At 35.7% G+C, this 12,288-nt stretch overlaps 1 protein-coding gene across 8 annotated transcripts in view; it reads left to right on the forward strand.

Moving 5' to 3' along the window:
* The window catches only part of LOC117323122, a 68,567-nt gene that overhangs the window by 20,069 nt on the left and 36,210 nt on the right, over positions 1–12,288 (forward strand). For all 8 annotated transcript variants that reach the window (XM_033878147.1, XM_033878142.1, XM_033878145.1 and 5 more), the window contains exons 4-11: positions 5,008–5,294; positions 6,357–6,441; positions 6,619–6,725; positions 7,107–7,194; positions 8,549–8,771; positions 9,986–10,134; positions 10,524–10,709; positions 11,076–11,303. In XM_033878147.1, coding sequence (XP_033734038.1) covers positions 5,008–5,294; positions 6,357–6,441; positions 6,619–6,725; positions 7,107–7,194; positions 8,549–8,771; positions 9,986–10,134; positions 10,524–10,709; positions 11,076–11,303 — 1,353 coding nt within the window. The remainder of the gene's footprint in view (positions 1–5,007; positions 5,295–6,356; positions 6,442–6,618; positions 6,726–7,106; positions 7,195–8,548; positions 8,772–9,985; positions 10,135–10,523; positions 10,710–11,075; positions 11,304–12,288) is intronic.

The following is a 12,288-nucleotide window of genomic DNA, read 5'->3' on the forward strand; positions in this document are numbered from 1 at the left end:
TAGGTACAATATGGTAGGTATGATATGGTAGGTATGATATGGTAGGTGCAATATGGTAGCTACAATATGGTAGGTACAATATAGTAGGTACAATATGGTAGGTACGATATGGTAGGTACGATATAGTAGGTACAATATGGTAGGTACGATATGGTAGGTATGATATGGTAGGTACAATATGGTAGGTATGATATGGTAGGTACAATATGGTAGGTATGATATGGTAGGTACAATATGGTAGGTACAATATGGTAGGTACGATATGGTAGGTACAATATGGTAGGTACAATATGGTAGGTACGATATGGTAGGTACGACATGGTAGGTATGATATGGTAGGTATGATATGGTAGGTACAATACGGTAGGTACAATATGGTAGGTACGATATGGTAGGTACGATACGGTAGGTACGATACGGTAGGTACAATACGGAAGGTACAATATGGTAGGTACGATACGATAGGTACGATATGGTAGGTACAATATGGAAGGTTCAATATGGTAGGTATGATATGGTAGGTACGATACGGTAGGTACGATATGGTAGGTACAATATAGTAGGTACAATACAGTAGGTATGATATGGTAGGTAGGATATGGTAGGTATGATATGGTAGGTACAATATGGTACGTACGATATGGTAGGTACAATATGGTAGGTACAATATGGTAGGTACGATATGGTAGATACAATATGGTAGGTACAATATGGTAGGTACAATATGGTAGGTACAATATGGTAGGTATAATACGGTAGGTACGATATGGTAGGTATGATAAGGTAGGTACGATATGGTAGGTACAATATGGTAGGTACGATATGGTAGGTACGATATGGTAGGTACGATATGGTAGGTACGATATGTTAGGTACGATATGTTAGGTACGATATGGTAGGTATGATATGGTAGGTACGATATGTTAGGTACGATATGGTAGGTACGATATGGTAGGTATGATATGGTAGGTACGATATGTTTTATTGTGTTCCTTATTTATAGTCTCCACAAGCATTAAGTGTTACAATTCTCACCTTACAGCATGAGACTGTGGAGTCTCAGCTTGATTGTAAAATACCAGAAACTAAAGACAAAAACTCCCACCAATGGACATGATGATATGTAAAGTTTGTTATTGTGATATCTTAGGAATGTTACAGTCATTGACTAATTAAAACATTGTCAACACAAAGCTCTATACAGATTGTGAACCTCTCCCAATCCATTACTGGTCGTAATAGCTAGTGTCGGCCTTGCTGGTGTTTAGAAAGTGCTGTGTGGTAATCCCCTCCTGGGTATCGGATAAGACACCTTAGACCTAAATGTACTTAAAGTCACAGTCTACATGTTGTCATACCTGTATATACACAGTAGACTACCATGTGTTTGTCCTGAGTAATACTTCACCTTACAACATACACCGTCCATTCATGTACTCAAATCAGTGTAATTACGTGTTTAATTCCAGATATTTCACACAAAGAATAATCATTTCTGTTTGACGAAGAGAACTTTTACACCTATATATGTTACATGTATTTATATATTTTTTAGATGAAAATTTAGGGAGTGTATATATGACACTTGAGGTAGCCTTCTATCGTAATGTCAATATATAAAATACTTGTGATAAACACATTTAAACTATGTCTGTCTGTAGTTACAGTCAATATCCTTGAAAAATTCTCTCCAATTCAATGGAGCAAGCAACACATTAAGTTAAATGATATCAATATCTTTGTACATATACAAACTTCACCTTGTCGAGGTAGGTAGGGCCATGAAAAATCTTCTAGATACTGAGACACAAAAGGTTCTCATTTTCGGGTAAACTGTACTTGTCAATAAACCAATTTACGTATAATATTCAATTACATGTTGGTGTGAAGGATACGAAAAATGTACCTGAATTTTGACACTGAATTTATTAAAATGAAAATTGTATAATGCAAGTTATGTCTTTAAATCAGTCTGAAAATTTAAAAAATTTCTGTGAGGAGGTAATTTCATCACAAACATTGTGTTATAATATACTTTGACCCTGGATAGAAGTATATTATAATACTTTTCCCAGCGTGAAATATTTCCCTGAGATTTCCGTGAAATTTCCTTACCTTAATTACTGAAACTCATCATCGACATTATGTCAGTGTTGTATGAGAAATGAGGGCAGGTGAAAATAAAATCAGCCTTTTTATATCAAGTGAGATGGTGAGAATCTCGCATCTCACCAAGGGGGGGTGGGGGGGGGGGGGGGGGGGATGAAGTCTTCTCTAGTATATGAAGTCTCCCATCTTATCTTCACTAGGTGTATACATGAATATATATATATATTCTGATAACTATGGACACTCCTGTCTGTGGTAAGAGGTTAATTAAGCCTTGGAATACTCACCTGTCTGTGGTAAGATGTTAATTAAGTCTTGGAATACTCACCTGTCTGTAGTAAGATGTTAATTAAGTCTTGGAATACTCACCTGTCTGTAGTAAGATGTTAATTAAGTCTTGGAATACTCACCTGTCTTTTGTAAGAGGTTAATTAAGCCTTGGAATACTCACCTGTCTGTGGTAAGAGGTTAATTAAGTCTTGGAAAACTCACCTGTCTGTAGTAAGATGTTAATCAAGTCTTGGAATACTCCCCTGTCTTTTGTAAGAGGTTTATTAAGTCTTGGAATACTCACCTGTCTGTGGTAAGAGGTTAATTAAGCCTTGGAATACTCACCTGTCTGTGGTAAGAGGTTAATTAAGTCTTGGAATACTCACCTGTCTGTAGTAAGATGTTAATCAAGTCTAAGAATACTCACCTGTCTTTTGTAAGAGGTTAATTAAGCCTTGGAATACTCACCTGTCTGTGGTAAGAGGTTAATTAAGTCTTGGAATACTCACCTGTCTGTAGTAAGATGTTAATCAAGTCTTGGAATACTCCCCTGTCTTTTGTAAGAGATTTATTAAGTCTTGGAATACTCACCTGTCTGTAGTAAGAGGTTAATTAAGCCTTGGAATACTCACCTGTCTGTAGTAAGAGGTTAATTAAGTCTTGGAATACTCACCTGTCTGTAGTAAGAGGTTAATTAAGCCTTGGAATACTCACCTGTCTGTAGTAAGAGGTTAATTAAGCCTTGGAATACTCACCTGTCTGTAGTAAGAGGTTAATTAAGTCTTGGAATACTCACCTGTCTGTAGTAAGATGTTAATCAAGTCTAAGAATACTCACCTGTCTTTTGTAAGAGGTTAATTAAGCCTTGGAATACTCACCTGTCTGTAGTAAGAGGTTAATTAAGTCTTGGAATACTCACCTGTCTGTAGTAAGAGGTTAATTAAGCCTTGGAATACTCACCTGTCTGTAGTAAGAGGTTAATTAAGCCTTGGAATACTCACCTGTCTGTAGTAAGAGGTTAATTAAGTCTTGGAATACTCACCTGTCTGTGGTAAGAGGTTAATTAAGTCTTGGAATACTCACCTGTCTGTAGTAAGATGTTAATCAAGTCTTGGAATACTCCCCTGTCTTTTGTAAGAGGTTAATTAAGTCTTGGAATACTCACCTGTCTGTGGTAAGAGGTTAAATAAGTCTTGGAATACTCACCTGTCTGTAGTAAGAGGTTAATTAAGTCTTGGAATACTCACCTGTCTGTGGTAAGATGTTAATTAAGTCTTGGAATACTCACCTGTCTGTAGTAAGATGTTAATTAAGTCTTGGAATACTCACCTGTCTGTAGTAAGATGTTAATTAATTCTTGGAAAAATCACCTGTCTTTTGTAAGAGGTTAATTAAGCCTTGGAATACTCACCTGTCTGTGGTGAGAAGTTAATTAAGTCTTGGAATACTCACCTGTCTGTAGTAAGATGTTAATCAAGTCTAAGAATACTCACCTGTCTTTTGTAAGAGGTTAATTAAGCCTTGGAATACTCACCTGTCTGTAGTAAGAGGTTAAATAAGTCTTGGAATACTCACCTGTCTGTAGTAAGAGGTTAATTAAGCCTTGGAATACTCACCTGTCTGTAGTAAGAGGTTAATTAAGTCTTGGAATACTCACCTGTCTGTGGTAAGAGGTTAATTAAGTCTTGGAATACTCACCTGTCTGTGGTAAGATGTTAATTAAGTCTTGGAATACTCACCTGTCTGTGGTAAGAGGTTAATTAAGTCTTGGAATACTCACCTGTCTGTGGTAAGAGGTTAAATAAGTCTTGGAATACTCACCTGTCTGTAGTAAGAGGTTAATTAAGTCTTGGAATACTCACCTGTCTGTAGTAAGATGTTAATCAAGTCTTGGAATACTCACCTGTCTTTTGTAAGAGGTTAATCAAGTCTTGGAATACTCACCTGTCTGTAGTAAGAGGTTAATCAAGTCTTGGAATACTCACCTGTCTTTTGTAAGAGGTTAATTACGTCTTGGAATACTCACCTGTCTTTTGTAAGAGGTTAATTAAGCCTTGGAATACTCACCTGTCTGTGGTAAGAGATTAATCAAGTCTTGGAATACTCACCTGTCTTTTGTAACAGGTTAATTAATTCTTGGAAAAATCACCTGTCTGTAATAAGAGGTTAATTAAGTCTTGGAATACTCACCTGTCTGTAGTAAGAGGTTAATTAATTCTTGGAAAAATCACCTGTCTGTAGTAAGAGGTTAATTAATTCTTGGAATACTCACCTGTCTGTGGTAAGAGATTAATTAAGTCTTGGAATACTCACCTGTCTGTGGTAAGAGATTAATTAAGTCTTGGAATACTCACCTGTCTATGGTAAGAGATTAATTAAGTCTTGGAATACTCACCTGTCTTTTGTAAGAGGTTAATTAAGCCTTGGAATACTCTCCTGTCTCTGGTAAAAAGTAATTGAGTCACGAGTAAACTGTAAATTGGTAAATGACAGCTACATCTGTCTCATGTAGGAAAAGAGTTATCTCCCCTGTGTGTTCCAGATATGACATATTCATGTTGAACATGATGTCTTCAGTGATGATGTTTGACTGTTTAAAGTAAAGTTATATATTTTCTTCATTCCCAGCACACAACTTTTCCGTGAGTTTAAACTCTGTAAGCTGCTACTACGTGCCTTAGATGACCGATACTCGGCCGGACGACACTCCAACACATTACGGGGGTACAGCCGTCAGTCGGAGAGCTATGTGTCCAGTTTTAGCAACAGTGCAGACAACAGCGCTCATGATGAAATTGATGATGATGAGGACATCTTCATGGACTCAAGTAACCTGAGGCACTCGGGCTTGTACCGATATCAGCGTCCAGGAAGTAAAGCCTTGAGCGTGCCCACTCGCATGTATCTAGGTTCAGGTAAGGGACATGTGATGGTACCAGTGTCCTACAACTTTGCTTAAGGCATGAACTCAAAATACATCGGAATTTGGTAAAAATTTACTATTGACCTAGCTCATTTACACGGGTGTCTACTTCAGAGGCGATTTTTTATTTTGGTTAACCTAGACAGGTTCTGCTATAACTTGGGTTAAGCTCACAAGAGACACAGGAGTTCACTACTTATAGCCTCATTATCAAGAAATGTTCACTACAATTTGGTTTAAATTTTATATGAGTTTAGTGAGTTCACTATAGAATATTTACTATCACCACTCCACTAAGAAAAGGAATTGATTACACACTGTACTCAGATTCACTATCAAAAGAAGTTAACTATCAAAATAAGTCCACTATCAGTAGAGGTTTACTATATACAGAAGTTCACTATCAAAATAAGTCCACTATCAGTAGAGGTTCACTATATACAGAAGTTCACTATATACAGAAGTTCACTATCAACTGAAGTTCACTACCAACAGAAGATCACTATCAAAAGAAGTTCACTATCAACAGAAGTTCACTGTTAACAGAAGGCCACTATCAAGTGAATTCCACTATCAACAGAAGTTCACTATATACAAATGTTCACTATCAACAGAAGTGAACTTTCAAAAGACACTACGGAATAATGTTCAATATCAACAGAAGTTCATTATATACAGAAATGCACTCTATACAGAAGTTCACTATCAACAGAAGTTCACTACCAATATAAGTTCACTATCAAAAGAATTTCACTTTCAACAGAAGTTCACTATAAACAGAAGGTCACTATCAAAAGAATATCACTATATACAAAAGTTCACTATCAACAGAAGTTCACTTTCAAAAGACACAATGGAGCGAAGTTCAATATCAACAGAAGTTCACTTTATACAGAAATGCACTATATACAGAAGTTCACTATCAACAGAAGTTAACTATATATAAACAGTCCCATTTCTATAAACTAGTATGCATTTGTTACAGGAACAGACTTTTCATTGATTAATTGATTGAATACTTATGAGTTTACCATTGTATCAATATTTTCTACAGAAACCACACAGAGAGGCAGCACGATAACAGCTACCCAGGACTCCTCACGTGGTGAATCACAAAGTGCCAAAACCAAAAAGAAAAAGTGTGTATAAGACTTCTATTCTATGAATAAACTTGTCATTGAGCGACCTAAAAGGTCAACCTTAAAGAGAAAACAGAACTGGAGAATTCTTCATATTAGTTTTTTTTTCAACTTTTTTCATGATTCTAATTTCATCGATGAATGATCATGATGGGACTTATTCTGTTTCTTCTTCAGGGAGCTGAGTTTCACAGGAGATTTTGTACCAGGTCTCGAACTGGACACTGACCAAACGCCAAAGTCCAGAGAAAACACAATGGTCAAGTTTGATGATAAACAACCAAGTAAGTAAGCTGTTGGACATTACTAATGTATCCTGCAATACGCCTTCTTAAGTCAGGGGCTTTTTACAGGACAAGGAAATTGCATTTGTTTATAATTTTACTAACTGCCAATATTTTTGAGTGAGCTTAATTACCAGGCCTTGGCATATTGTTGGATAGATTCTGTCATGAAATTGTAATAAAATATAGATTACCATGAAACTAAACAGTTTAAAATCGCATTCATAAAGCATTTTAATGATCAGAATACTTAATCTAGATCCAAATCATTTACATGCTTACAAATTAAGATAAAGTAGCTTCAAACATTCTAATGAATATAAATCTATGAATGAAGCAAACAACGAAAAGAAATATATTGAGACTTTGTATAATTTTTAGATGAAGAGAAAAGTCGGAAATCCTCGAGACGGAGTCGTAAACATGTACCAGTATCGGATGTTGAGGAGACATTCTTAAGACATGCCAGGTAAAAATAGAACTGGAACATATAGTTCAGTTGATCTACCCTGACGTCAATGATTGAACACAACTGCAGCCTGTTCTACAGGCCACCTCTATATAACAATGAAGGCCACCTCTATATAACAATGAAGGCCACCTCTATATAACAAAAACTCTCTATAAAGAACTGTATTGGATCACAATGTAGAACAGTAACTAAGATCTCTATATAAAGGCTACCTCTATATAACAAAAACTCTCTATAAAGAACTGTATTGGATCACAATGTAGAACAGTAACTAAAATCTCTATATAAAGGCTACCTCTATATAACAAAAAACTGTCTATAAAGAACTGTTTCATCTAACAATGTAGAACAGTAACATGGATCTCTATATAAAGGCCACCTGCTGATAAGCCACTTTTCTTCAATCTAAACCTGGTGCGGTCTAAGGTTAAAATATTCAGAAGTGAAAAACTGTATTTTTATGGAATTGTTAAATTACTTAAAATTGTTTATTTTGTTTGTTTATGTCACTGCTTTCAAGTTGAATAAGTTCCTTACAGCATAAAATAAAGAAAAAAAATTAATTTAACAATTCCATTATAGAAGCTTTTCACAAATACATTGACGAATTAACAATTGTGTTGTCTATTTCTGATGTTAGTCACATTATTTTTTATTCATCAGATGTTTCTTAAGCCCTCTCATGCTATAAAACATCTACATGTTGTAGAGCCAATATCAGAGTTAATTATCTGTCTGATACTTGTTACAGAGCCTTGTCAGCCCCAGTCTTATACTATAAAACATCTACATGTTGTAGGGCTAAGATTAGAGTTAAATGTCTGTCTGATACTTGTTACAGAGCCTTGTCAGCCCCAGTTTTATACTATAAAACATCTACATGTTGTAGAGCTAAGTTTAGTGTTAAATGTGTATCTGATACTTGTTACAGAGCCTTGTTTAGAGTTAAATGTCTGTCTGATACTTGTTACAGAGCCAAGATTAGAGTTAAATGTCTGTCTGATACTTGTTACAGAGCTATGTTTAGAGTTAAATATCTGTCTGATACTTGTTAAGGAGCCTTGTTTAGAGTTAAATGTCTGTCTGATACTTGTTACAGAGCCTTGTTTAGAGTTAAATGTCTGTCTGATACTTGTTACAGAGCCATGTTTAGAGTTAAATGTCTGTCTGATACTTGTTACAGAGCCTTGTTTAGAGTTAAATGTCTGTCTGATACTTGTTACAGAGCCTTGTTTAGAGTTAAATGTCTGTCTGATACTTGTTACAGAGCCTTGTTTAGAGTTAAATGTCTGTCTGATACTTGTTACAGAGCCTTGTTTAGAGTTAAATGTCTGTCTGATACTTGTTACAGAGCCTTGTCAGCCCCTGTCAACTATGAGGAGTACATGCGTCACCCAAAGTTTGTAGACTTTGACTTTTTGTTTGGGGAGGCAGAACCAGACACCCAGGGACAGGTGTATGTGACATTTGAGGATGAACATGTCAGTGAGGAGCAGACAGAAAACGATGTTAAAAACCTAGAGGGACGTCTCAAAATGTCACTGCAAGAGCTCAAGGAACAGGCCTTAGGCTCGGTAAGTCACCAATTCTAGACATGTAGGTCACAGTTTCACAGATCTCACAGTAAGTCACCAATTTATATCTAGACATGAAGGTCACAGTTTAACAGATCGCACAGTAAGTCACCAATTTATATCTAGACATGAGAGTCACAGTTTAACAGATCTTAAAGTAAGTCACTAGACATGGAGGTCACAGTTTCAAAGATCTCACAGTAAGTCACCAATTTACATCTAGACATGAAGGTCACAGTTTAACAGATCTCACAGTAAGTCACCAAGTTTAACAGATCTCACAGTAAGTCATCAATTTACATCTAGACATGAAGGTCACAGTTTAACAGATCTCACAGTAAGTCATCAATTTACATCTAGACATGAAGGTCACAGTTTAACAGATCTCACAGTAAGTCATCAATTTACATCTAGACATGAAGGTCACAGTTTAACAGATCTCACAGTAAGTCACCAATTTACATCTAGACATGAAGGTCACAGTTTAACAGATCTCACAGTAAGTCACTAATTTACATCTAGACTTGAAGGTCACAGTTTAACAGATCTCACAGTAAGTCACGAATTTATATCTAGACATCAAGGTCACAGTTTAACAGATCTCACAGTAAGTCACCAATTTATATCTAGACATGTAGGTCACAGTTTAACATATCTCACAGTAATTTAACAGATCTTAAAGTAAGTCACCAATTTATATCTAGACTTGAAGGTCACAGTTTGACAGATCTCACATCCGTGATACCTCAGGGATGACATCCATATTCACTCTCTGCATCCCTGGAACATAAAATGGCAAAATGAAAGACACAACTAACTGTTAAATTGGTTTCAGGAAAAAATATCTCACCCATTGCTAATTAAGCTGATATATATCTTCCTGTTTTATCCACAAGGTGCCTTAGATTTTCTTTTGACATATATTACAGGAATGTTGAGGGCAAAAATGGACTTAATCTCGGGAGTATGGAAGATGCAGATCTCCATACTAATTGTTGGGTCATATCTCCGATACTATGGACCACTGGAATTTTTCAGTTGGTTCCTTATTGAAAATGGTCTGTTGAAGAGATATTATCTAATAGCCTTGCTTTCAAAAAATAGATAAATAAAAAAATAATAGATAAACTATATGGAAAGCAGAACTGTGATTTTATTTCCTTAAAAAGAAGGATGAGAATTTAATGTACAATTCACTTTTTTGTCTGATATAGTATGGGGGCATGGAGGCTTACAAGGAGTTCCTGAAGGGAACCGCTGGTGACCAGCTCCTCAATTTCTGGCTTGATTGCGAGTACTACAAAGACACAGTGGAAAGCTTTGACGAGCTGTCTAAAAATGACATCAGAAACAGATTATTCAGGTAATTTAATGATAATTGATAGTCTGTCAAGTTTGATTGCAATAATGTTATGATTAATAACATTACAACTTTTTGTTGAATATTTTGTCTAATTTGATATCAATTTATGCCAAAGAAAACCACACTATCACAAAACTCACTATGAGGAAAATGATACAATCCAGAAAGCTCACTATCAAGAAATCTCAAAGTCCAAAAAATCACTTATAGCAACCAGAAAACTCCATAATTTGAAACCTCACAATCTTGAAAAGTCACTATCTAGGAAATCTTACCAGTCAGAAAACCTCCCTATCTGGTAAACTTAAATTTCACATTGACTTGAATATTTTAAGTTCTTTCAAGTGGGTAAGTAAGAATATTGAGATTCAATCATTTACCTCTACTAGAGATATAAGGGATCGTTATAAGATGAATCTGACGGAGGATGCTAGGAACCAGATCTCTAAATCAGCCAGTAGTGCCAACCTTAGCCACACGATCTTTCTCCGTACTCAGTACGATGTGCTGAGGAGGCTGAGGGCCTACTGGGTACCGCGCTTCCTCATCCACCAGGAGCGCCTCCGTGAGTTCAGGTAGGAAACAAGGACTCATTTGGGATTTAAAACAAATACTGTTTTGAAAATTCTGGTCTTAAAGAAAATGTGTTTTACAAATTTAAAAGGAACCTCAAAGCTGAATTTCTTTTTCCTATTTTTTTTTTTTTTTTATTGATATTGGTGCCTTATAATATTTAGATAGACAAATTCATGCAATGGTAGGTCATGAATTCCTTAACTTCACAATATTTTTTTGGCAGAAAAAAAGAAATAGTATTTATCATGTTCTCCAAACTTTTTTTCTGATAGATAAACAATTCAGAGTTGGATTCATACAATCATACATATTTACTGATAAATTCTTTGTAACATTTGTAACTGATGATTAACTTGTTGCCATAGTGATATCGGTGCTGGAATGGGAATAACGATGTTGACGAAATATGGTAACGGAACAAGACACTCCCTCCCATTCTTTCCATCAATCTCATTGGTCAACTCAATGCCAGTCCGTCCAGACGATGTTCTTACCTACTCAAAAACAAAGAATTGGGAGTACATCAGTCAAGGAGGTCGTTGCCTTGACAACAGAGTGACCTCTGCAAAGGTCAGACAGTTACCTCCTGCAAGGTAAGTGGGTCTGTTTGGTATGGGATTCTGATTGGTCCATATTGTGATATATATTTAGTGTTTGTTTCTATATATAGATAATACCTTTTGGATATGATTGAATGTTTGATGTCTGTATCAGTAGTTAGTATCAAGACCTATTCTAGGTATGGTGTTGAAACATGTAGCTTAAAGAGAAGGAAATACTATAGGAATTAATTTCTTATTCAAATGTTCTAAATGTTCCGTTCTTGAAATGATAGAAGTAAATCTCAAATCTTGAACCAGAAATGTTTAAAAGAATACTGGCAAGCCATTGGCATAAATTATTATCTTGGTCAGAAGAGAGAGTAACCTTCGAAGACTTATCCTATGATTAGCTCAGCAGGCCAACACATAAGTGTTTAACTCAAAGTACAAGATGGGCTTATTGTGGGACAATAAAATAGAATTTGTTGGTATTTTTATTTACGTCACTAGATATGGGAGGGCTTATTACCAGACATGGGGTTACTGCTGGACAGCTATGATAATAGTTATATACCCGGTAGTAAACTCTTGTTCTATTCTCTTACAAAAGTAATTTACATGTGAGATTAATTGACTGGACTCTGGATTTAGAGAATAAGGGTTTGGATTTAGGAGAATTTTACCAGGCGATCCAACATGGCCTGTTCATTTTGTTTTATTGTTAATATCTTTAATTTTAAAAAATTGATAATGTAACTCATAAGTCTAATATTGATTAATTTAGAAAGAAAAGTTAGACATGTTGACATTTGAATTTGTCTGCGTGACAGCTGCTTTGTAGAAAGAAGGTGTCCATGTTTCTGATGAATCAGCTTGTTGGTAATCGGTAGCTTGCTGCTTTCGTGGGCTTTGGTACATAATTCAGGACTAATATTAATTTGACATTTACTTTCTTTTTCCTACCAGTAGATCTGCAATGATATTTAGGATATTCTTAAGCAGATTTAAAATGGTTTTTCCATTTTTCCAAGAAAAT

This window comes from Pecten maximus, chromosome 3, assembly GCF_902652985.1.
Source record: "Pecten maximus chromosome 3, xPecMax1.1, whole genome shotgun sequence".
NCBI lineage: Eukaryota > Metazoa > Mollusca > Bivalvia > Pectinida > Pectinidae > Pecten > Pecten maximus.